The sequence below is a fragment of the Petromyzon marinus genome, chromosome 33 (assembly GCF_048934315.1).
Source record: "Petromyzon marinus isolate PM22_M1 ecotype Great Lakes invasive population chromosome 33, UKy_Petmar_22M1.pri1.0, whole genome shotgun sequence".
Classification (NCBI taxonomy): domain Eukaryota; kingdom Metazoa; phylum Chordata; class Hyperoartia; order Petromyzontiformes; family Petromyzontidae; genus Petromyzon; species Petromyzon marinus.
In genome coordinates, this window is record NC_133699.1 from 7,373,163 (window position 1) to 7,400,990 (window position 27,828).

A 27,828-nucleotide genomic window follows, 5' to 3' on the forward strand; every position below is an offset into this window, starting at 1 on the left:
ATGGCTGGCTGCGACACTCCTGCTACCCGAACGTTTGACTGCACCGTGACGCCCCGCATGCCGTGACACCTCATCCGTCCGTCCCGTGGTCGGCATCGTCGGGCTCATCCTTCTGTCTCTTGACGCACGGCCACGCGGCTCTGTATGCAATACAGCCGTCGAACCCAAAACACGAACGGTGACACGGTGAATTGGAAGTCAGGGTGGATGAGCTGGCACCACTGATTTTTTTGTTTGAAAGCATGGCAAACTCACCTGTGATTCAACCTAGGTTATTAAGGTGTTGTAAGTTGATAGTCTCAGCCCAGTCACCAATAACTGCACCAAAAACGATATTAAATTTGGTCGTGCACTTCGATTGTTTAATTTCCATCTCTGAGAAAACTACTGCTTTTGACTGCCATGTGATGAACATTACTTTGATTGGCAGAGTGGTTGGAAAAGCACTGCCCCCCTACAATTTGGACCGCATTTCACTTCATTGGATCTTAGAAGTAGCTCTGTTATGTGTGCTCCTGTGGGTCGTCCTTGACCACGAAGGGTGGTATAGATTGCTTGTCTTGTGTGATACCATTAACACAATGAGAAAAAAAAATTGGGGAAAAGCTAAATATATTGTTAAGATGGATTATTTGGGTTGTATCTTTGTTTAAACAGATGCCGGTTAATATTCTACATCATGAACGTTAGGTACAAGGTTGGCATTGTGGTTGTGCTTTTCATACCTATTTGCCACTGCACAACCGAGCGGCACCATGGCTGGCACGGTTTAGTAGGCTGCAGGTTGTTTATTCACTGCAAAAGCAGATCCATGCCATGAACGGTCAATGCTTTGAACAAGTCTAGGCACGTGCAGATGACGCTGTGGTGCCACGTCCCCGTGGTGTACCGACTGCCGTCACCCAATTAACGTGTCGCTAGCCCCGCCCCTGGCCCTGCTCGGCCCCCGGATAGATTTGGATGCCTTGTGGGGCCAGCATATCACGGTTTGGTTCCGGTTCGACACGGCAAAAAGCCAGTGGGTGACCACAGACACCTCGAGAGATCTGCGCCGTCTGGGTTCCAATGTATCATTGGAAAAGGGATACCGGTGACGATTGGCCACGTATGTGCATATGCATGTTGAACTTCTTCCGTACCATACGTAGACAACCGTGCTAATCGTCGGTGTGCTTGTGCAGGGCCATTTTGCGCGCTCTCTGGGCGAATGTGGGGATAAGGAGACGGAGACAGAGGTGCTGCTGCTGGAGCACGACGTGCCACACCAGCCCTTCAGCCAGGCCGTACTTGCATGCCTGCCCCCTCCCACGTTCAGCATCACAGCAGAGGTACACATGAGACGTGTGACGATATGTCAATTCATCGATTGAGTTCAATTCTTACGCCTGCGGTGTGTTGGTGTGTTTGGTCGTGCATGTGAGAATCCTTTACTTCAATGTTCTTTATTACAAGGCCCACGGGCCACTCGTAGCCTCTGGGTGGCCTTTGGTGTGGCCCATGACGTGTGGCCCCCGACAATAGACAAATGCGAAAACACCCCCCATCATCATCATCGTGCTGTCAAACCTCAATAGTTTCAAGATGTTTGGCCTGCGTAGAATACCTTCTAGAGGGCCTCTCTGGAGCTCTCCCTCCAGTCGAGGTCCTTCCGCTGCACTGGCATGAACGAGAAGCCACGGGGCTCTACACCTTTACCGCAGACCGTATATAGAAAAGCCGTCGACCTGAAAGAAAGTCGATGGCTCGGACACATCATCGTAAGAAGAGAGGAAATTCACATCGGAGGAAGGAAGGCGATGGACTTATGGAAGCACCAGGGCGGAGACCCGAGAGGCAGGCCTCGAGAGATGCGGATCAAAGTGGTGAGCCAGGATGTGGAGGACTCTGCAGTAGCCGTGGAGATGGTCCAGTACAGAAATGAATGGAGCAAGGGGACTACAAACTTTTTTCCTATAACGCTGTACTTGCGTTCCTGAAGAACACCGAATTGTGGAAAAATCGCATAATAAATAATATAGGGTAAAGCACAGTCCGCGATAACACGTGAGATGCGTACGCAGGCTTAACAAAGACTTTGGGTACGTGAGTAGCATCTAGAAGCATCCAGAAGCATCCCGCCTTGTGTGATGCTACACCGAGGCAACCGTACAACCGCTTATTCTGCCTCGCACAACGCAGTTCTGTTCACTCGATCGCCTTTTATCCAATTCGCATCCATGTTATGAAAAAAATGTGTTCCCTAATGCATTCATCGCATTATATCTAATTCACAATATGAAAACACGCAGAGTTATAGGAGAACGGACTGTACTTTGAAAATATTCAGTCGCCTATTGAGAAGATAGAACGCCATTAGAATGAAGTTGGTTTACCCATGTATGGCTCACCCTGTGTTTTGTTTGTTGTAAGGCAGCGTTTTGTTGAACCTGGTGCTGTGTGTGTCCCGTACAAGGACCAGGCTGGCAGGGAGGACCTCCGTGCGTTGTCCATCTGCAGTGTGGATCCTCCAGGCTGCACAGACATCGACGATGCCCTACACTGCAAACCGCTCGACAATGGGAACACCGAGGTATTCATTTGGTGGTGGTAATCGTGGTCACGGTCGCGGTAATTCGTGCCTATTCCTTTCATGGTTTTGTCAATGCTAGCGGAGGTGACAAGGGGAGTTTAGTGGCACAATGATAAGTGCACTGCACATTCATCCTGTCAAGCTGGTTTAGTTCCAGTCATGGCTAACACCGGTACAGAGTGATATCTAAAAAAACTGCCCAAGTTCTCCCCTTCACCACATGCATTGACCATCGTAATAAAGCAAGGTCAAATGACAATCGCGACCCATTACGGCATGGAGAAGCCCTCATCCTGCAGTGGATTGACAAAGGGGTGGACAATATTCCTGTTATTAAGTTTCCAAACATTGTTGCCTTAGTGCCCGTATTCTTGGTCTCTGCTCGGCTCAGGACTGACTTCAACATGGCTCGGTTCTGGCTTGATCTGCTCCGTTGCCTCCAAAGAAGCATGAGTGGCTCAGCTGTGCCTTGGCTCAGGCTTAGCTCACGGAAATTCTGAGCGTGGCTGGGAGCATGCAGAGATATACGAGGAGGCACAAGAGACACAGAGGCTCAGGGCTGGAACCATGCTTAGAGGCAGCTCGGGTTTTAAGCGTTGCTTTGATGTGGATTATTGAGAATTATAATCATAATATTTATACTGGAGGAATCCGATGAGCTATAAAGCTATTTTTCACATGTCCAGCAGAGGCGGGTAAGAACGTTACAACAACAAACAGTACAAAAACATAATAGTAGTGCAAAGTACAAGAAAGATAAACAAATAACCCAAACAAATACAACGAAACCATCCCCATCCTACCAGGCAAAGCCCACTGAGGTATTGATTTATTTTTGATTAGTGACCTGGCCACAAATGAATAGCTCAACAAAGTGGCCCATCATTTGGACATTTATAGCAGCCAAAATAATATAAATAATCTCAATGCATGTTGCGCGAGAGCCAAGCCTGAGCCAAGCCATGGCTAAGACCCCACTGGCCTAAGTGTCCACGTCACTGGCCGAATGCCTGGTTCACAATGAATGCACCAGGTAGTAATGGGTGTGCATTTCATTTCACATTATTCTGCTTTGGTTGGAGTGGCTATGGTGGAGGTTATGCATGCATGTGGAGTGAGCGACTTCCTACAGACGTCTAGTAGAAGGCGTCTTATTTATTAAAAGCACACAGGGCGATACACTTCGTAACGCGGCTACACCTAGGCTGTACAAACACGCAGCCCATCTGCGTCCTGCGTAGCTACGCTGGCTGGTTAACGAGCGTAGCGGCGGAGACAGAGCTGCTCTTGCAGAAGAACCAGCCACGTGGTCGAAGACGAAGAGATGATGACGGTAGCGACGCAACCAGGACCCAGACCCCACGCTAACAGCCCCGAAGTTCTGATTCGGTGCTCTTTATATCTGCCTGAAGTGGCCAAGCTCCACCTCTGGCCACGCCCCCTTTCTAGAACCTTCTAGGCCCTTCGGGATGGTTCCCGGAGCTTCTCGACTGACTCCGCCGTTGACCTTTACCCCAGATACGCCCCTTCATAATAAGGCATTATGTAATGCAGCTATAACCTTAATTACCCTTACAGGCCGGCAGGTATCACCCTGTCATTACACATCCATGCATGTGAGGGTGGTGACGGTGTATTAATGTGTGTTCTAGGTTGGGGTACACATCGCCGATGTGAGCTACTTTATCCGGCCGGGGAATGCCTTGGATGAGGAGGCATCTCTGCGTGGTACCACAGTTTACCTGTGTGAGAAGGTGAGATGTGGATTTCTTCTTGCCACAATATCAAGTGTTTTACGACCTGCCGATTTCATCTTTTCATTCTTAACTTTACGACATGATGTAAAATATTATGATGTAACGATCATCGCGGTACCAGTTTCCCCACAACTGTAATTGTATTTGACATTTTCACCACATTTTTTTGTGTGCTTTTCAGTACTTCCCGTATGAATAACGATAACTTAAAAATGAATTAGAATAAAAAAATGTGCAACAACAATGCTAAATATATCTCATGATGTTTTAAACGAGTTGATTTTTGCGGATTTCTTATCATATGATGTACCGTGACATCATGAGCGGCAGGCTATCGGCGCAGTGGTAACACTCGTGCCTTGCAGCAAGGAGACGCTGGGTTTGATTACTCAACTCTTGTGCCTTTTTGCTTGCAGTTTTGTCTGTTCTCCCCCCTGTTAGTGAATGGGTTTCCTCTGGATTCATCAGATTTCCTCTAAATAAAACCCATACAATCTTTACTGGCATTCGCGAAAACATCTCCTTGCTGAACAGTTACCTGCAGGTGACTTAATCATGTGTGGGTTTGCTTGCAAAACACTCGTTGAGTTGGTGCATATGTATTTGCCAGATTGTGTTTATTGACAGAGAAGTTGTTGCGTTTGTGTTTGTGCGCCTGCAGAGGATTGATATGGTGCCAGAGTTATTGAGCTCAAACCTGTGTTCCTTGAGATCCAACGTCGACCGGTGAGATGCACCAACAACTGTTAACTCGCGAGTGCGCACATTGCAACCCATACTCAGCAGCTAACGTGCGTTGTTGCCAGGTGCACATGTAATCCCATGATGCGTGGCACTGTTAAAGTGTCAATGTACAGATCCACACTAGCATGTGTACATACATAAGCAGCCAAACCAGGATGGCACAATGGTAACACGTGTCTCATAGCAAGAATGGCCTAGGATTGATGCCCGACTTGGTTGCCTTTCCATGTAGATTTTGTATGTTCTCCCCCTATTTAGCATGGGTTGACTCCAGGTTATCAGGTTTCCTCTCATCGCTAACATAAACGTGTTATTACTACTATGATCCTTAACCAAGAAAAGCCTCACTGAATCTCATAACTTCGGTAGGGTACTGCAAAGCTTTTGTAGTCGAACAATGGTTGCTACATATATATTTCAGTTGAGTAATTTGTAACAACCCAAACCGGTATTTGGTCAAACATCCCACTGCTGAAAGAATGACTCGACTACCAAAAACTTGGCAAGACCCTCCTGAAAAAGAGTCTCGAGACTTTGCGAGGCTTTCCTGAGTGAACACCCTGCACCACTCCAATGACGACGACTCCGCCACTCGACGGTGAATGGCGACGGTGCATGTGCTGTGCGCGTGCAGGCTGGCGTTCTCGTGCATATGGGAGATGACTCCAAAGGCTGAGATCGTGAGCACACGTTTTACCAAGAGCATCATCAATTCCAAGGTGATTTCCCCCCCACAGACGTTCAGTTTTTGTAAAACTCTCGTTTGCTTTCACGTGTATTGTATCGGTGCTTTGCTATGTTAGTGCAGTTGAGGTTTCCGGATGGCTGAGAGGTCAGAGCGTTGAGCTTGCACCTCTGGGTTCACAAGTGTAGCGAGATGAACCGGGTTCACAAGTGGTAGTATGTATGTTGAACTTCTTTTGCACCGTACGTAGCCAACTGTGCTAATCGGAGGTGCGAGGTAGGACATGAAAGTAGTGAGTTGATGGTCTCTGTCCAGTCAACAATCACTGCACAAAACACAGAACATACCAATTCGTCACGAGTACAGCACACCGGTGTGTTGTACCAGTGACGAATTGGCCACGTTCTGTTTATGTGACAACCCTTACTAGTCCACTGTGGGGTGTTGGCGGGTTTAACGACATATTTATGTATTTACACAATCTAACCCAAAAAAACCTGTATTATGGATGATATTGGTCACGAAAGCCTACGTGTTAAACTCACTGCACAAAAGACCACCAAATTACATTGCACTAAATTTGGTTAAATTCCAGCTTTGAGAATTCAAAAAATATCAATTTTGCTGTCTTTGGGTGAGCGTAACCCTCAGTGGTCATCGGGAGCCACGTAGACATCTGTTGAGTTCTGGCTTGGGCTTGGATCAGGCGTGGGCATTGTGTAATTGCGAGGACCCCATGGTTCACCCGTGGTGTGTTCATCGTATCCCCGCAGGCGTCTCTGACATACGCAGAGGCTCAGCTAATGATGGACGACGCCGGGCGGAAGGACCCGGTCACCAGCAGCTTGCGTGGCCTCCACTCCCTGGCCAAGATCCTCAAGCAGAGGCGCATTCAAAACGGGTAACTCATTGTCAAGATCCTCATCCCCTCCACCGCCTCTGGAGCGCTGAGCAGTATTAATGGGTGCACCACATTTAGTCGATCGGCAGGTCGCCTGTGGCGCGGTAAAGTGTGGTTACTCCCGTGTCTTCTAAGACATCCGGCCAGCGTGGAAGAGTAGGCTAAAATACATTGAGAGGGACTGTAAAAGGGTGTATCTCTAGAGGGGCCCCCTCTTATGGGAGCCCCCTTCTTCCAGCAGTGGCTTGAGCAAGCAATTGCAAGGCTGCACCTGTAGCTTTTTTTGACCCCATGATGCATGAGGCTTGGGTGAATACCATGCACAAAGAAGTGTTACAGGATTCATACTCTTTGTTTTTTTCAGTAAAGTCACGTATGTAAAACTATAAAATAAAATAACAACTAAATTAAATAACGACGTTTCGGGCGCAACACAAGCGTCCTTCTTCAGGTGGGACAACCACAGCCAGAAACAATTGCTGAAGTGGGCAAAAAAGGGCTGTTGTAACAAGAGGCTATATAGGTAAGAGAGTGGGGGGGAGCAAGGGGGGAGAGATAGAGAGGGGGGGTGTGGGATAGGGGAAGTGGGGTGCTGCTAGAGGGATTAAAGGGGCGAGCACGGCAAAATGCCAGCGGGGGGGGGGGAAGTGAGCGGGGCTGGGAGTGGGAGGCTGAAGAAGCTGGAGATGCAGAAATGAAGGCAACAATAAAGAAGTTAAGGTTTTACCTGGTTAATAACATCCTTCTAGATTGGAGTGTTACAGGCTGCTGCGGGGCTACATTGTGGGCAATAGAGGACAATGCAGTGACATAAATTGTTTTACTCTACTTAATGCTCCCATGTCTGTGCTCCCCCACCTTTGCCAACGCGTACTGACCACCACGGTTAAGTACGGTAAAACCACCCCACGACCCGCATGACATGGGGCGGCCCTCATCCAGCAGTGGATTGACTTAACGAGCTGTGCATGTTCAACTCAAATATCTGAGTTTGTGAAGTGTCTTATATTAAGATTCTGTGTTGTTTTGGCTGGACATGATAATCGCTCATGTCCCTTCTCCACCCGTAGGCCATTGACTCTGGCATCCCCTTGAGGTCCGATTCCACATGGACAGCGAAACCCACGACCCGATCGACCTGCAGACCAAGGAACTCAAGTGAGTCTCGTCAACAAGACACCTCCCATGACTGCAATCCGACTGTTGTGCAGATCTCTCTATCAGAATCAAAATATATATTTCTACTGGAAGAATCCGATGAGCTATAAAGCTCTTTTTTCACATATGTCCAGTTGGGGCAGGTCACAACGTTACAACAACAAACAATACAAGCACACGTTAGGATTGCAAAGTATTGGAAAGGTAAACAAATAACTTAAACAAATATACAAATACAACTAAACTATTTTTATCTTACCAAGTAAAACCCTGACCACAAATGATAGCTGAACAAAGTGGCTTATCACGTGGGAAATTTATTATCAGCAAAATAATCTAAGATAAAGATTCTTGACCCTTGTGATTGATGTGTTGTGTTGGCGGAAACTGGTGCGTGTACACAGGGAGACCAACTCGATGGTGGAGGAGTTCATGTTGCTCGCCAACATCTCCGTGGCGGAGCGCATCGTAGGCGAATTCCCCGAGTGTGCGCTGCTCCGACGCCACCCGGCACCTCCGCCTTCCAACTACGACATCTTGGTGAATGCGGCCAAATCAAAGGTAGAGTTAGAACCCCTTTTAACGACCACCCTTGTTAACTAATTGCTTAACAACGGGCCTCCATAGAGCTCAATGTGTAGGCTTAACCGACCATTTCCCTGTTAACGACGGGCTGTTGTAGGTACAGTAAATATGAATTAATGCCACGTAGAAGGGAAACAATAAAATAATAAAAATATAAAACAATAAAATTATCACGACGTTTCGACTGCAACACAAGCAATAATCATCAGGTGTGAAAACCACAACAAGAAAATTTGAAAAAAGTGGCAGTTATTTTTAACGTTAGCACCACGGAGAGAGATTTGACAGTTTGTTCAGATGGACGAGTCCATCTATGTTCGGAAAAGAGGAGGGGGGAGACGAAAAATAATGGATGCGGTCTGAAAGCCACCTTAAGCGTGATCAATCAATTAAGACCCGAAATGGTTTATGAAATCTCTCTCCGTGGTGCTAACGTTAAAATAACCGCCACTTTTTTCAAATTTTATTGTTGTGGTTTTCACACCTGATGATGATTACTTGTGTTGCAGTCGAAACGTCGTGAGAATTTTATTGTTTTAAATGTTTATTATTTTATTGTTTCCCTTCTACGTGAATTTACCGAAAGAACCAAGAATATGAATCCCTGCAGTCACGAAAGCTTTAAATCAAAATGAATTAATGCATTTATTAACAGTGTTTATTTTAATATGATGTGTTTATAATGTTAGTATCTTTATGTATTCATATCCATTGTTTAAATATTATAAAGTACGTTTTTTGGGTGAACAAGGGAAACTTTTGATGCTATCGGAACGAATTAAGCTTTTAACACGTAGTTCCTATACTCGCTTAATGACCAAATCCTTTAATGCTCGGGTTCGTGGAACCAATTACCGTCTTTAAGAGGGTTTCTACTGTCTCTAGATTGCTGTTAACCTTCCTTCAATATCATCCTCCTCGCAAGGAATTCAGAGGTCGCCGGGTGGCTCAAATTTTTGTTTGAGGTCTTTTGGTTTAACCGGGTGCGAACTCAAGAGACCATAATAGTCTCATTTGCAAGGGTCACCTGGGTCACCCTATGACCCAGAGATTACAGCTGGGACCCTGGCTTCAAAATCCAGCAGCCGCATTGAACATACTGTGTTATCAAGTGTAGGGAGTTGAAGGACTCGGCTCGTTTCCCAGCTACTCCACAGAAAGAAGCAACAAAAAACCATCACGATAAATGTAGTACTGTATTTAATTTTAGATAAATTCCAGCACTGAAATGTTGAAATATCAGGTCGACTTATTGTGATGAACATTATGCTCAAAATGGGTGGGAATGTGCTACCCCCTACTGTGAAGCAGAGGTGTCTTGAAACGATGTCAGTATTGGCCTGAGCGAGCAATTGCAGGGCTGCACCTTTTACCTTTATCTTGAGATGTAGCCGTATAGTTTCCACTCGCCCTTAGAGGCAGAACAACTCAAAAGGTGTGACGAACCACAGACAACGCTGGAAGGCAGCCAGGCACTGTGCCAGATGTAGATTAATCCACTTGCCGTACTGCCTTCTCCTGGCAAGCCAGGTTATGGAAACCTGAATGCCTACAGGAAGTGCGCTGAATAACGTTTTCTTTCCAATACACCACAACCCTTGCTGCTTCCCCAGCACTGAACTACAAGCCACGTGCGGGATAGTCACCTCACAAACGCCGGTGTGCCCGATTTTTTTGCGTAGAACATCGAGATCCAGGTGGACTCGGCTAAGGTGTTGGCCGAGTCCCTGGACCGGGCGGCGGTGCCGGGAGCGCCACCATACCTCAACACTCTGCTGCGCATCCTGGCCACGCGCTGCATGATGCAGGCCATCTACTTCTGCTCCAGCATGGATCCCGACACCCACCACTACGGGCTCGCCACCGCCATCTACACCCACTTCACGTTGCCCATTCGACGGTGACGTGCTCTGGCGTCAGGCACACGCGTGAAATCGACCTTCGCGATTATTGAGGGGACTATGTTGTTGTCTTGGTGTGGTCTGGGACTGTGCTGCCTTTCCCAAGTTTAGGAATTTATTAATTGATGTACTTATGCAATGTTAATTTGTCATTATGGCACACCTCCGATTAGCACGATTGGCTACGTACTTGTATATCTTTTTTCTATTATTTACTTTTAGTGATTTGTTTACCTTTCCTATTCTTAGCACTCCTATCATCTACCTACTGGACATCTGTCAAAAAGAGCTTTTATCGCGAATCGGATTTCTCCAGGATAAAGATTCAGATTTTGACTTATTTTTCTAAAAGGTCCTATAAACGGGAAGTTTGGCCAATTCCTTAAATGGTTGTTTGGCTTGTGTTGGAGAAAAACTAGAGGATCCAAAGAACACCAACGCCTACAAGGAGGGTGACAGTGTTCCACGTGCAGAATCAAGAATCCATTGCCGTGTTGCAGCGGCGGCCAAAAGTGAATTGCAATTCTGCCATGGATCGCTAACGATTTTGTTGTGGATCTTAAATAAGAACACAGATATGAGCAGGCAGCAATTTGCGTTACATCTGATGACAAATAAAAAAATCCTCAACAAAGAATTAAATTCATACATTAATAAAGCTAATTTCCACAAGCAGATGGTGCTAGAACGTGGTATGTCCAGAGTACAGTATTCTATCACAGCGTTAAATCCATCTGAGTCATTGTTTGAGTAGCTTTCTGGTGGATCGTGAAACCCGCTGAGATCCACCAGAATGAATCGCGGTGCTTGGTGGATTAATACCGCTGCTCCGTTGGCATCTCGTGGCCATACCGCAGCCTGTATCTACTGTAAATTTAATCTTCATATTAAATAGAGGCTACAACAAATGTGAATATTGCTGTTGTTGTTGTCTCCCTGTACCGTTACAGATACTCGGATGTGATTGTGCACCGGCTGCTGGCCGTGTGCGTGGGCGCCGACCCCACGTACCCGGCGCTCACCGACAAGCAGAAGCAGCAGCAGCTCTGCAACAACCTCAACTACCGCCACAAGATGGCGCAGTACGCCCAACGCTCGTCTGTAGCTTTCCACACGCAGGTGGGAGGCGGAAGTGTGGGCCACGTGGAGCTTGCACGGCGTGTGCTTAGGCACCTGATAATGCGTCCATTCGTCTCTTGAAAACCATTTTTAAGGCCACGAAAGCAGGCATCGTATTGTGCGTGTAGTAAGAATCAATTGTTTTCTATTCACACGCTTACGTGTGGTGGTGCCGTGGCTGTACTGGTTGGCTACACTTGACATTGCTTTTCAGCATTCTTCTGTGTTTGCTGAAAAACCTAGTCACTTGGCACATTTGCCCATGATATGACAACTTTATTTGATTGGCTCTGTCAGGTGATGGAGGATTATAGTCAATACAATTGACATTGTACCTTCACGATTGAACTCAAAATAATCTCCATGACATGATGCCAATAGCACAACTGGAATAAATTAGCGGGGGGATGCGGAAAATTACCTTAAATTTTGTTAACTAATTATGGGCTTGGTAAGTGATGCGCGTGTGTCTGCTCTTGGCCACGTAGCGGTGATTAACGGCTGTTGTTGTTGTGGTCTCAATTGTTCTTCAAGAGCAAGGGAGTGGTGAGCGAAGAGGGCTTCGTGCTGTTTGTGCGCAAGAACGCCGTGGTGGTGCTCATTCCCAAGTACGGCTTGGAGGGGACGGTTTTCTTTGACTCCAAAGATCTCAAGCTCAACGTTACCTTCGACGAGGAGGTAGGGCATGTGTTCACTTAACCGGGAGGCATTGGCATTTCCCGAACGGCTGAATTCTGCATTTAAACCCAGGACTGGCTTAATGCACTGGGACCCAAGCCCCCTGACCATCTCTCTACGATTAGGTTTCTATCAGACACACAGACACTTGGTTTAAGGTGGAAGAACGCAGTGAGATACGAAGCTCCGTTTTTTTTTGCCATTTGGCAGTGTGGACTATTACAGAGGAAGTTACACTGGTGGATACATTAGAGCCGGATGGCTCACAGGGCTATACCAAAATAAACTGAAACTGAATTAAATGATGTAAATGCGTTTCAAATGTAAAACGGTCACAATTAAATATGCTTTGGAAATAACTGCCATGACTGAGCCCGTATTTTCACGGAGAGGACATCACATTAAAAATACAGTAAAATCCCTCAGGTCCGGAAGAATTAGAGAGAAAATCTAATGCTTTCTGTAAACAATGAGAAACTCGAAGGGCAGAAAAGTACTTGTAGAATAAAAACAAATGAGGGAAATAGTAGTTGATGCAAAAAGTGATCTCTAGATGGCAAAAAGCACATTTGTGACCATTGGATCCAGTCCTTTCCAGCATGCCTTGCATGCCGCATTACATTGTCACTCTGCGTGGATAAGTGGATAATGCACACAGCCTAATTTGGACCAGAAGCTCAAAAGGGTCAACATTTGCAGCCATATTTTAGGTATGTTCTTAACTGCAATTGTACACTCCATATAACCTAAGGGGGGTTGCATCTACTCCTTAATGATGGCCAAATAAGGCTTTAAAATTCCTTGGCTGGCCCGCACATCACGATCCCTCAGTTGGTTTGGTCATTGCAGCCATCGGCTTCTCATGCCTGGTTTTCAGCTCGCGGTGAGGTGGCCCAAGCGGTATTGCATTCGCTGTGTGTTGTGGAGATTTGTGTTTCAAACTCGGTGGCCTCTCCGGTTAATACTGTGGTGTGTATTAAGCGTAAAATATTTATAGGCTATCCGCTTTAACAGTGGACGTTAAAAGATCCTGTAACATTATTCGTGTGCCAGCATCATGGTCCAAGGTTGGCAAATTACATGCAAATTACTTATTTGGGGAGCACATATCAATCGTTCGCCTCCTTTTACAAAGACGTAGCAGTGACCTTGAATGCAAACGTTTTGAGAATCAGTGAGGCTTTTCTGAGTGACCCAGTAATAGTTGGAATAATAACGTTGGGTTTACGTCAATCCGTGCTTGTGTGCAGGGCACTTGGTAGAGAGCAGTCAGCGGTAGTGTAGCGGTTAGCGCTCTGCGCTACGATCCCAGCGACATGGGTTCGATTCCTTCGCACAGTCAACACCAGTGATGATTATCTGAACCGGTCCTGGGCCTCCCCTAGGTTGACTCGGAACTCAATTGAACGCCTGGTGCGGTGTGTAAACATCGCCACTGGGGAGACAAAGGCGGCCGGGCATGGCGCCGGCGACCCACCCCCTTGTGTGCCGTGCCGGCCTTCATCTGTGCTCCTCGCCAACAGCACTTGCCCCAACAGTCTGTTAAGATATGTCTTTGTGTTTTGTGTAGGGCCCCACGCTGTGCGTGGAGGGCATCGCGCTGAACATGTTCGACCGCGTGTGCGTGCGCGTGTCGCTGGATTCGTCCAACCTGCAGCACCAGCGGATCCGCATGCACCTCGTCCGCCCGGTGGTACTCACCGTGCGGCGCGACGCGAAACCTCGGAATACCACCGAATTGTATTGTGACCATGCTGCTGTTGCTGCTTGCTGCGCCAGCAGTAGTGCACAAAAAACAAACGCTCGCCGCATCGGAACGTCAGCGGGCCGAAAATTAATGACACAAGCCACAGCATAGCGCTTGTTGCCATGCAACCCAAACTGTGGAACCGTATCGGAAACCCATAGAGACACAGAGATACATAGGAGATACAGAGCGACCCATTATGATTCCTAGAGATTCATAGAGACTCCAGCAGATACATAGCAGTGCATTAAAAACAAGCTACTGTACGATTGTGGCCATGCAACCCAAACTATGGACCACATTTTACACCACTGTAGTCTGCGCTCCTTCAATGGAGGGGGTGGCAAGATGACACAAACTCTCTCCTGAGGCTCTCCCGTGGCTATCAGACCCATCCATTGGCATTTAGCCCCTGAACGTAATACCCTTATAACACAGGAATAAAATATAAACTCTGGTCTTGGATGGAAAAAATATATGTATAGCTAGCATTTTGAGCTGCAGTCTGTTGTCCTATACCTCCTGTAACTGGCAAATTGGATATAACGCGATGATGAATGTATGAAGGAACGCATTTTTTGTATAACGCGGATCCAAACTGGATATAACTCGGTTGAATGAATGGAACTACGTCGCGCGAGTAGGAATAAGCGGTTGTAACGGCTGCCTCGGCGTAGCATCACACAAGGCGGGATGCTGCTGGATGCTGCTAGATGCTACCCAAGTTCCTTAGTCTTTGTTCAGCCTGTGTTACGCATCTCACGCGTTATTGCGGACTGCGCTTTACCCCATATAATATATTATTTATTATAACACGATTTTTCCAAAACGCGGTGTTCTTGAGGTACGCAACTACCGTATTACAGAACAGACTGTATATCCAAAGACTATGGGACACTATCCCTACCTATATCAGTTGTGACTGTTCGTGTGTTTAAATCCAGCTTGAAAACGTCGTTATTAATTGGCTTTTCCTGGATTCTGATTGGTTATTACTGTGAGGGGAATCATTATGATTAGCTTTTATTGCATTTTGCATGCTGTGTAAAGTGTCAGTATCACTGTCATTATTGTTATTATCGGCTTTTACTTTATTTCTATTGGCTTATATCTATACTTGAGTAGTTTTTTAATATCCAGTGCTTTTTTGAGATATTTCGATATGCAAGGTGTTGTATAAAATAGATTTTTATTATGGCCCTAGTTCATTGCACAAGAAGGGCCATTATCTGAAACGTGACCTATTTAAATGATCGTTAGGGGCAGTTGTTGATGAATGCGAGTTCTCAAGATACCAAGCTAAGTCAGGGTGTGGGAGCCTTGGTAGATATCAGATTTCTTAACAAAACTCCATGAGTCTGTTCTGCATGGGTTTCCTCCGGGTTCTCTGGTTTCCTCCCATATCTAAAAATAAGCATGCGTTGAAACTGGTATTAAGGTAGTTTACGTATCGCCATGGGCGGCAGGGTGGCACATTGGTAAACCCTTGCATCTTGCAGCAATAAAACTGGGTTTGATTCCCAACTAGAGTGTGTTACTGCGTGGAATTGTCATCTTCTCTCCCCCTGTTCCTCAAAAGTCTTCAGACTTGGCGAAGTTTTTCAGTGTTATTAAGTGTAATAATAACGTATCACTTGATGTTGGAAATACTCACATGTGTGTGTGTGAGAGCATTGGTGTAGTGGTTAGCACGCTGCGCTATGAACCCGGCAACCCAATTCCCACTCACCGCCAACACCAATGAGGATTATCTGAACTGCTGTTTTGCCTACCCAAGGTCAACTCTTTCTTAAATGAGTACCTGGTGCAGTGTGTAAATATCAGCACTGGGGAGAGGTGTTGGCCACTTACCCCCTCGTGGGCCATGCCGCCTAACAGCAGCACAGTCTGTTAAAGGCTTATTTGGGTGACTATCTTTGTTGTACGTTTGTGCCATTTGTGTGTCTGCTGTCACAGATTCCAGGTTACAACCCTACGGAGTCCACCCCATGGGGCTCGCCTTCTCCCCGGCCTAAGAAACCCAGACAGCACTAGTGTATCGTGGATGCGGTGTCAACAAGATGCCGGAGGAGGTGCATGAGTGGGCACACACTCTGGGTTTTACATCTGCAGAGTTAATTAAGTGTACATTGTGCTCGCAAGCAGAGGTGAACAATTGAAAAAAAAGCAGTGGCGGTTATGAGAAATGCTACCCTGAAGTAACAGACGGTTTGCACTCTGAACTTGCAATCCAGAGGTCACCGGTTCTTCGTTCTCGTGTCGCAGCGGTTCAAATGGTAGCGCAATTTTTTTTTTTAGAATTTTTACCTTACCAACCAGTACAATCAGCCAATTAAGGTGTATACGCGTCAAGATGTATGAAAGGTTTAGGATATCTTATGCCCCACTTCTTTACCAGCCAAGACACTGACCCCCTTGTGATGAAGGTGATTTCACAAAAATATTGGTTACTGAATCGGTGGTGTTTATTGACTAACGCAGCAGTGTCCAACCCACAAAGCACTGTGATCCATTCTGGTATATCTCAACATGTTCCGTGATCTACCAGCAATATATGACCAACAGTTACCCGGATGGATTTCACCGACTAATAGAACACTGTAGACATGCCAAGTGCTAGTGCGATCTATTGGTTTAAAATATATATTATTAATCCATTACTTCTTAGTCGAGGATTTTGTTTTGCCATCTGCTATAACAAGAATTGCTTTATATTAGAGGTGTTTAATCCTATTTGTCCCGAGATCCACAATAAAACATCTTTTGCGATCATCCACCCATGGATCGCGATTCACATATCGGCTACCACTGATCTAACAGTTGAAAACCAGTTTAACACGTAGGCTTTCGCGACCAATATCCATAACACGGGTTTTTTGGGTTAGATCGCGTAATAAATATTTAAATGTGTCGGTAAACCCGCCACCACCCGACACAGCCAATTCGAAAGGTTTGTCACATTAACAGAACGTGCCAATTCGTTACTAGTAACATCACACCGGTGTCTTGGAGAGCAAAGCCACAACATTTACAATCTGAGTACAATGTTTCACCAGTAATTACAACCAGCTTCATCAGGCGACAGCCAGATTCGTGGAGAATCCTCGTCCCTTAATGCGCATGCATAATGTTTGTTGATTAACATATAAATAACCCAATCGGAAATGGATACCCATAGTCATATGCATTCATTGATTCCCCTCCCAATTCGCGAAAGAAGTGCTCACAAGTGATGGCTGTCGCCTGATGAAGCTAGTTAGTGCTGGCGAAATGTTGTACTTAGATTGTAAATGGTGTGGCTTTGCTCTCCAACACACTGGTGGACTGTACTAGTAACGAATTGACATGTTCTGTTTACGCGACAAACCTTACTAATTGACTGTCGGGTGGTGGTGGGTTTAACAACACATTTATATATTTAAACGATCTAACCCATAAAACGTGTATTATAGTTGAAAACCTACAATTGTGCCAGGTTTGGCCTGTCAGAGTGGGCCATTAGGGTGGCCACTCAGAGGGCAAAGCTCTGGGGAATCCGAGCAAGAGCTTCGAAGTATGATTGTGCACGGTGACACCCGCATGGGTCTCGTGATGGATGGCAAATGGAAGATTTTTTATCGCGAGAGGATTCCCTGCAAGGGATGTTAGGTTACTTATTCTTGTGAGGATGCCATTTACTGTATGAAGGGGCAGCGGTCAGCTGCATAGAACAGAGTATAAAATTACCCGAGCTGTTGCTGTTTAAATCGTCGGTTTAACGGAAAATTTCACCTCAGGTTTTTTTTACACAGCTGCCCCACCCCTCATCGGACTCTGTGCAATCACACAAGGAATGTTTTGGGAAAAAATGTCGGTGTCAGAAAATTTTAAGGTTTAATCGTTTACAAATGCGCATTTCGTTACAGCTTCTCTTGTCCTTTAGACGTGCAAAGATAATTTCTGACAAAATATTGACACGTTTTCAAATTGTTTCGTAAATGGTTATAACTTTGCTCACGTATATACAGTACTTGGGCAATAATTCTAAGCTCCTGGAGTAGTGGTAAAGATTTAAGCGAGTTGATGTCTTTGCGACTTTGTGTAAATGTGTTTAACATTTTTTAGCTGAATCGTATATTTACAAGCATGTACACATGAGTTATATGCGTTTATATACAAAATTAGATCGATTTATTTTCCATGCATCTGTTATTTTGGTTACTTTAAGTTACGTTTTCCACTGCTGGATGAACATCTCGCCACGTGATGTTGGATGTCAGGTTTAGTTTGACCATACTTGACCATGCTGGTCACTGTTGGATGATAATAATGTCCACTTGCAATGCACCACCGCGCAGTATTCACTCGCCTTCGAATCGAGTCCTGCACCGCCGTTTCACATGCAAATTTGATTCTCAATCCCTGGGCCAACTTGCTCCTGATTAGCATGCAATTTGCCACATTTCGATCTCGGAGGTGATTAAATGCGCCGGCTTCCAGGCTTGTTCAGCCGCTCGGAGCCCAATTAACGAAAATTGTTGCCAAAGCAAAAGCGTGAGCTCGAATGTTTGTCCGTGTTCTTTTCAAACCACCAGTCGAACGCCGGCCTCTGCCCACTCCGACCGTGCGCAGGCCCTGGCCGTCGGGGAGGCCCTCATGGTGCCTCGCGGCAAACGTGGGGCCCGGGTGGGCGCGTCGACGGTTGATCGCGTGCAGGCGGTGCAACTCCCACAAATGAAACATCACACCTTGCTGATCTCGTGTCCAGGAGCATAAACGATCATCACGCAAACTCCGGTCATCCTCGCAGCAGCAGCTCTTGGCCATCGAGCAAAGACGACCACCGCTTCCTTCCGATATTAGAAGCCACGAGCTATGAACGACTCGGAGGTTCGAGCAACCACAGCCGAGTGGGAAGGCAGCAGCAGCCCAGGCGGTGAGCCAGCTCCAAAATCCCCCAAGCACTGAAGTTCTCGATTTAGTACATTGAAAAACACGACGGTAAGTGAAACAACGTAAATCGAAACCAATTTTGCCATTCACTTGACGGGCCGTCCATAAATGACGTCACGCAATTTTTGACCTCTCGTCACTCGGCGTCACAAAAAGTCAGACCCCCCCCTCAAACATGACGTCACAAAGCTCTGCCCCCCCCCCCCCCCCCAAAACCATATTTCCATCTTGAAAATAAAACATGCTTCAACTATTGTCATTGTAGTGCGTGGCGCTGCACTGATGTTGTAGGAGTGTTATAACAATTAGTGTTATAACAATTCTATACTTAAAGTTGCGCATTTTGATGTGACGTCACATTTCTCAAACCCCCCCCTCCCCCTCGTCACACATCGTCACAAATGTCTGACCCCCCCCCGAGGTGCATGACCGCGTTACCGTGTTCATTCTGTGGTGAAGGGATGTGGAAAAGGAAGAGGGAAAAGCATCCAGTGTCGCCGCACGCAGGCAACGTGTTTATCACACAGTGGTCAAAATATAAAAATACATATATATGTAGTGGGTTCCACATAGACTGAAGACGTCTTTAGAGGCTACACGGTTTATTTGTAACTATGAACAGAACTCCCCTTAACTCCCACTATCTAGAGAGGTACAGACTCCAGGCTAGCGTGCCCTCGCACTGATCAAACCTGGCTCTCAGCCCTCTGGCTATCTGTGCCCTAGGGGAGGCTAACTGACCCGACCCAGCCAAGGTGCGGGTCCTGACCACTGGTCCGCGCTCGGCCCCGACCCTTATAAGGATGTCGGGTCCCAGGGTCCTAGCTAGGCTGGTCTTCTGTTCTTCGTCTTCGGAGCACTGCCCCGAGCTGTCCCGGAGGTGCCCCTTTAATACACCTCTCGGGGGCTCTCCGCCCCCGGTACCGCCCCCTCTCTAGAACCTTCCAGGGGGCTCTGGAAGAACCCCCCAACTCCTCACCTGGGGCCTGGCTCTCTCTGTCCTTCCCCAGCTCTGGGTGGCACCCTCTATGGGCTTGTGCTCGCAACTGCAGGTAAGTATACCGACGGTATAGGATGTGCATTTATTACGCTACATCTATGTGAGAGAGGTTGTGGACAGGAGTCTGCTCTGCGGGAAGCAAGCATTGCCATACGAATGAGATGAGCTCGCGTTCGATGCGGGCAGTCTTGAGGACGACCGTCGACAGGCACGCGTGGAGGCACGCCGTGGTCACAGCGCAGCGCCGACTCGTGTAGGTGGTGATGGCCCAGTTGTAGAGAGGAATGCCGGAGCTTCGAGCAGATGTAGCCGAATGTAGGAGAGAGCATCTTGAGGAGCGTTGCCCTCGACCCCCTCCGGGAGGCCGTATGGTTTACTTGGCACTCCCGTCCCTTAGAGTCCAGTCTGATGTAAGCCTCCTCAGGTTCCAGCAGCCTGGCTTCGTAGGTCTTCATTGCACCGCTCTGCTCGTCTAGCATAGTCTGAAGGGTCATATGTGGCTGCCTCCTGAATCTTCACCCTCCTGCAAACCTTACTCGACATCTCGTTGAGGACCCGAAGAAGGGCAGTATTCTCTTTGTTTTTTTTATACAAAAGGGCTTGTAAGAGCTCTCGTTCCTCCCACCGGGATCTCTGGTGTCAACTTGAACGTGGGGGGGGGGGAGACAAAGCTATGGCTTTTTTCCCAGGGGATCTGTCTTCCATGGAGCACAAAGATACAGGCGGAAGGTCCCCTTGGCCTAGCCATGAGGTCAGGCTCAAGTTGCTTACTGAGGACTCTAGCACCTAAGGAGGCTGTGGATCGCCCTAGGAAGCTCCAAAGTAGAAAACCAGCTTTCCAAGGCCCCCTATAAAGTGCCTGAGGCCAGGTAGAAAAATAAGAAAACTATCAAACAGGAAAGCGAGTGGTTATGTTGGGTCGAAAAAGGTAATGTTCTAATGTAGGGGTTGGAGCGGTCATTGCTGCTTACTCGACCATGACGTCACTGCAACTCGTTTGATTAACACTTTTAAAATAAAAAATCACGACGCGTACTGAACATATTATTCCGAATCGGTTTTACCACCACTACCACCATGACACAGTGGCAAGGCTGGCACATCGCAGTGCAGCTGCTATGCTGAATCATATGAATAAATATAATCAAATCTAGAAATATCCTTTATGTACCCAGGTGAGCCACATTGAGTCTCGAGACTCATTATTAGCTCCGTGCTGCATTAAGATGTTTGGACAATTTCAAGCATCAGGGTTCGGCACGTAGGAGGAAACCGGAGAAACGCGCAGATGTTGTGAAGCTGGCTTGGTGGTAGAAGTCAGTCCAGAACATTTGGCCCCACACCTATCACTGTAACGAATCAGTGTTCTACGGGGGCATTCTAAGCGAGGACTGATTGTATTAAAATCTACTTTGATCTACTAATCGTAATGTATCAATAATGTTAACGTGTAACATGCCCCACGGTTTTTCTTAATCTGGAAGGAGAGAACAACGGATGATCTGTGTGCTGATGATGTTGGTGATGATCTCGTAATGGCTGTTCACTTCGAGGAGTGGGAGAGTCTGATGGTGAACCTGGATCGTGCCAATAAGAGGTAGGGCCTTACCATTTGCCCTACCAAATAAATCAAAGCAGTACCTACCTTGATATTTTGTATGTCTTCAAGTACTCCACCCCCTCAACTCCGCATGATAGGTAGTTGTGGAAAGAGTGGAGGTATTCCCATATCTGGGCAGTTGTTTATGACCAGCTCCGATTTCAGAGCGGAGGTCTTACTCTGAATTAGTTCAGTGGCAGATCATTTTTTTTCAGCTGCTTAGCGCTGTATAAAAGTTACATGGCCTATCACTTCATACAAAGCTCTGGTTCTTTTCTGCCAAACTTGTCCTCTCCCTCCCAGCTATAACCTCCCGAAAGCAACATGTGACCTTTGTTTTGGCGTGACAAACACCATTGAAAGCAAAACACCGAAAGTGTAATGACTACACGTAATGCAAGAATCTCAGTTGTATTTCTCAACGGGTATTGAATATGAAGTCCCAGGAGTGGTGAAGGTGCATCAGCCTGCAGACGCACAGGTGGCAGCGGTGGATTGGCCTGCAGACGTTGGGGTGGTGGTGGATTGGCATGCAGACGCTGGGGTGGTGGCGGTAGATCGGCCTGCAGACGCAGGGGTGTCGGTGGTGGATCGGCCTGCAGATGTAGGGGTAGCGGCGGTGGATCTTCCAGCAGTAGCCGACCAGTGAAGTTCTCGAATACATTTACGCAATTTGCCGAACCTGGTGGCTTTGGCACAGGCGGTGGTGGTGGTGGATCTCCCAGCAAAAGCTGGGGAGGCAGTGGTGCATCTGCCAGCATGAGCTGGGTTGGGATGACAGCGTTGGATCTCCCGGCAGCAGCCGGGGTGGTGGTGGCGGTGTTGGAGATGCCAGCAGCAGCCGGGGTGGCAGCGCTGAATCTGCCAACATCAAGCGCCATAGCGGTGGGGGTGAATAATATGCTAGAAGCAGTCGGGGTGGGGGTGTCGATGCATCTCCCAACAGCATCCCTGGTGGTGGTGGCGGAACTGCATGTGGCTGCCAGGATGGCGTTGGAGGCAGTAGTGGTGTTGGTGGAGACCGTGGCCGTGGCTTTCTCCAGCTCCTTGAGCTATCGACGCATCATTTCCAACTGCAGATGGCGCTCCACATTCTCCCATTTGTATACTTGAGTGCAGGGAAACATTCGACAGTTTGATCAACATTAGCCCCTACACGAGCCTTCTAATCATCGCAACTCTTCAAACTATATCGCTTATATAATGTACATCATTTCAGTCACAGCAAAAATTACATATAACACATCGGGGCCGTGAAAATTACGGCTTCGTATTACCAATATCTTGCCTGTCCAGAGAAGCCCATGAACTAACATTGTACATACAAACTCATAGACTCAGAGGCCCATAGACTGAGTCACAAATAGCAGTGGATAGGGCCCGGAACGGTGTGGTGGTAGTGAAAATATAAACCCAACTGCGTCCTTTTCAATGGAACCAGGGACCCAAGTGTCATCATAGACTTTCCCTCGCAATCGAGGATTGCCTTCCAGAGAAAATTTGGATTTTCTGTGGGTCCAAAGATGGCTGAAGAGACCAATCTGGGATCGACAGATTCTGCCGCAACTCTGGCACATGTGTCCAAAAATAGTGGTGGGTGGAACTGCATTAGTAAGTCGGGCTGCAGGCTGTTGTTTCCGCCATTCCCACTTTTTCTGTTTCTGCTGTTAAGTTTTAAAATGTTTGGCTTCTTGAAATAGACTCTGCCTCCATCTGAGGTGATCCTGAGAAAGATACTCCCTTGAGTTAGTGTCGATGGAGCACTTCTTCATGTTGGACTTGAGGACATCCTTGAAGCACTTTCTGACGAACTACATTCTCCCACTTTTGGTTAATCAAGTTTGACAGTTTTTCATTGAGGCATTGGCGGAAGAGGTCTTGCTTAATGGAGTCCTATAAAGCTTCAATGTTAATCTTCTGTAGACATCTCTTCCGATGAAGCCGTCACTTGGGAGCCACTTTTATGAGCATGGTTGAGCAGATGAGTCGATGATCAGTCCAGCCACCAGCAGCTACTAGAATAGCCTGGATGATGCAGACATCTTTGGGATCCTGGGCATGGACAATGACGTAATCGATCAAGTGGCGGTGCTTATATCACAGATGATGCTATGATGTTTTGTATTTGTTTTTCTGGCGTAACAGGGTGTTGATGATTACTCCATTTTCCGTGCATTTAGTCAAGGGAAGGATGCCGTTGGAATTGACTTTACCCACTCCATCTTTCCCGATGGTTCCATTACAGAGGTTTATGTTTCTTCCAACTCTGGCATGCATATCACCGAGCAGAATAAGTTTGTCTCCCACAGGAACAGTAGAAAGGACCTGATCAAGGTTGATGTAACATTCATAATCGGAGTGAAGAATCAGGGCATATACGCTGATGACAGTAGAATATTGGCTCCCCACCAGTGTGAGACATAGAGTCATGAGGCGCTCACTCATCAAGTTCATTCTTGATGGAGAAACCAACTCTGTGCAGCCACGGCTGTTCTTCCTGTCTGCCTTTACAGAAGAGGGTACAGCCAGCTCCTTGTTCCTTGAGCTGCCCCTCCTCTTCTCGTCGAGCATCATTGAGGGCAGCTACGTCAGTGTTATGTCGTCTGAGTTTCTGGACCACGATTAAGGTGCAGCATTCTGGGCGTTCACTTTTAGTGTTGTCCATAAGGGTCCTGACATTCCAGTTCCCAAAGGTAATTATCTGACTTTTAGTTTTGTTTCCACCACAGTAATGGGGATCCTTCTGAACGTGGTTATCCAGTCGGGAAGGAGTGAGACAGACTATGTTTAGGGCCACTTTCCTAGCTCCTTCCCCACGTGGGGTGAGCAGCGTGGATCATTTGAAAGGACTTCTTAGTCGCAGGTACAGCTGCAGAAACACACTCTTGTTTCTGCTGAGTGTTAGACGACCTTCTTGTAGCTGCCACTAGAAGCTTCCAGACTTCACAATCATGCTCCCGTCGTCACTAGCTGGTCACCAAAAACATTGTATTGAATAGGTCAGAAGATACATATATATCATTCCACACACACACACACACTATACATATATATCATTCCACACACACACACACACTATACATATATATCATTCCACACACACACACACTATACATATATATCATTCCACACACACACACACACTATACATATATATCATTCCACACACACACACTATACATATATATCATTCCACACACACACTATACATATATATCATTCCACACACACACACACACTATACATATATATCATTCCACACACACACACACACTATACATATATATCATTCCACACACACACTATACATATATATCATTCCACACACACACTATACATATATATCATTCCACACACACACTATACATATATATCATTCCACACACACACACACTATACATATATATCATTCCACACACACACACACTATACATATATATCATTCCACACACACACACACTATACATATATATCATTCCACACACACACACACTATACATATATATCATTCCACACACACACACACTATACATATATATCATTCCACACACACACACACTATACATATATATCATTCCACACACACACACACACACTATACATATATATCATTCCACACACACACACTATACATATATATCATTCCACACACACACACACACTATACATATATATCATTCCACACACACTATACATATATATCATTCCACACACACTATACATATATATCATTCCACACACACTATACATATATATCATTCCACACACACTATACATATATATCATTCCACACACACTATACATATATATCATTCCACACACACTATACATATATATCATTCCACACACACACACACTATACATATATATCATTCCACACACACACACACTATACATATATATCATTCCACACACACACACACTATACATATATATCATTCCACACACACACACACTATACATATATATCATTCCACACACACACACACTATACATATATATCATTCCACACACACACACACTATACATATATATCATTCCACACACACACACTATACATATATATCATTCCACACACACACACTCTACATATATATCATTCCACACACACACACACACTATACATATATATCATTCCACACACACACACACACTATACATATATATCATTCCACACACACACACTATACATATATATCATTCCACACACACACACTATATATATAATTCCACACACACACACTATATATATAATTCCACACACACACACTATATATATAATTCCACACACACACACACTATATATATATCATTCCACACACACACACACTATATATATCATTCCACACACACACACTATATATATATCATTCCACACACACACTATATATATATCATTCCACACACACACTATATATATCATTCCACACACACACTATATATATATCATTCCACACACACACACACTATACATATATCATTCCACACACACACACACACTATACATATATATCATTCCACACACACACACACACTATACATATATATCATTCCACACACACACACACTATACATATATATCATTCCACACACACACACACACTATACATATATATCATTCCACACACACACACACACTATACATATATATAATTCCACACACACACACACACTATACATATATATCATTCCACACACACACACACTATACATATATATCATTCCACACACACACACTATACATATATATCATTCCACACACACACACTATACATATATATCATTCCACACACACACACTATACATATATATCATTCCACACACACACACTATACATATATATCATTCCACACACACACACACTATATATATCATTCCACACACACACACACTATATATATCATTCCACACACACACACACTATATATATCATTCCACACACACACACTATACATATATATCATTCCACACACACACACACTATACATATCATTCCACACACACACACTATACATATATATCATTCCACACACACACACACTATACATATCATTCCACACACACACACACTATACATATATATCATTCCACACACACACACACTATACATATATATCATTCCACACACACACACACACAATATATATATCATTCCACACACACACACACAATATATATATCATTCCACACACACACACACAATATATATATCATTCCACACACACACACACAATATATATATCATTCCACACACACACACACAATATATATATCATTCCACACACACACACACAATATATATCATTCCACACACACACACACAATATATATCATTCCACACACACACACACACAATATATATCATTCCACACACACACTATATATCATTACACACACACACTATATATCATTACACACACACACTATATATCATTACACACACACACTATATCCATCACACTGATGTGTTATTGGCGAAAGTAGCCCCCCCCCCCACCTCTGAAAATTAGAGAAAAACACTGGCCTAGAGCATGAAGATTGGGTCTGGGACGTGACCTCCTTCCTCCACCAGCTCGTGTTCCACAGCCGACTCGATCTGCACGCACACCCACTCAGTCCACGGATCATCCACGGGCGCTCCCTGCGGGAAGGTCATTCCACTTTGTAATTGCAGTAATAATATTTGAATTACCGATGGTCGAGATCAATTAAGGAGTTACAGCCAAAGAAGAGGAACATCTCAAAAGAGAACTTCAATCGCGCAGATGGAGCGATTACATCGGCTCGTGCGCACGTGGCTCTATGCGTTGTTACATTGAACATCGCTCGCGGACCTGTAATGGCTTGGGGAGGCCTTCATCAAGTCGTAAATTGATCATGGCTGCTGATGCTCCTGCGTGGATAGCATTCATCCAAAAAGGTAGATAGGTTGATGGACTCAAGTGTGCTTTTTTATTAGTATGGTCGAGAGACGCAAGATGGAATTTTGTCAGTAAGGTTCGCCTCCAATGGGCCGTGGCTCTTGACCATATTTGTGTCACATGGACCCATGAGAAAAGCCACCCAAGCGGGAGGTAAACACGCTACTCACAAAGCTCCGTGTACATGATTCAAATCCTTTTTCTGCACACTGCCCTCTGCTGGTAGCTCACCTGAAGTGACACAACTTGGACTTTAAAAACGTAAAAATACACCACATTTAATGGCCACGTGACAAATAATGCTAATTACGCAGGAAAGTCACATTCAGTCTCGAGATTACTTGTCAGGAGGGTTCTGGTGCGTTGGGACGTTTTGCAAATCGCATGAAGTTTGGCTTCACGTGAAAGGAATACTGGGAGAAAACAACGCGTAACACGAGGATAACGTGTGGGTTTTTTTCTGTATCTGCACAGGCATCTCCTCGCATCCTCGGGAGTCGAGCCGATTTAGGACTGGAAAAATCGGCGTGA

The 27,828-nt window shown here is 45.8% G+C and overlaps 1 protein-coding gene across 1 annotated transcript; it reads left to right on the plus strand.

Annotated features, from left to right (window-relative positions):
- Positions 1-27,828, plus strand: LOC142929677 (exosome complex exonuclease RRP44-like). Its single transcript, XM_076071380.1, has 6 exons — positions 1-62; positions 2,410-2,569; positions 4,222-4,323; positions 4,988-5,052; positions 5,705-5,789; positions 27,772-27,828. The coding sequence occupies exons 1-6, from the start codon at positions 1-3 to the stop codon at positions 27,826-27,828; spliced, it is 531 nt and encodes a 176-aa protein (XP_075927495.1).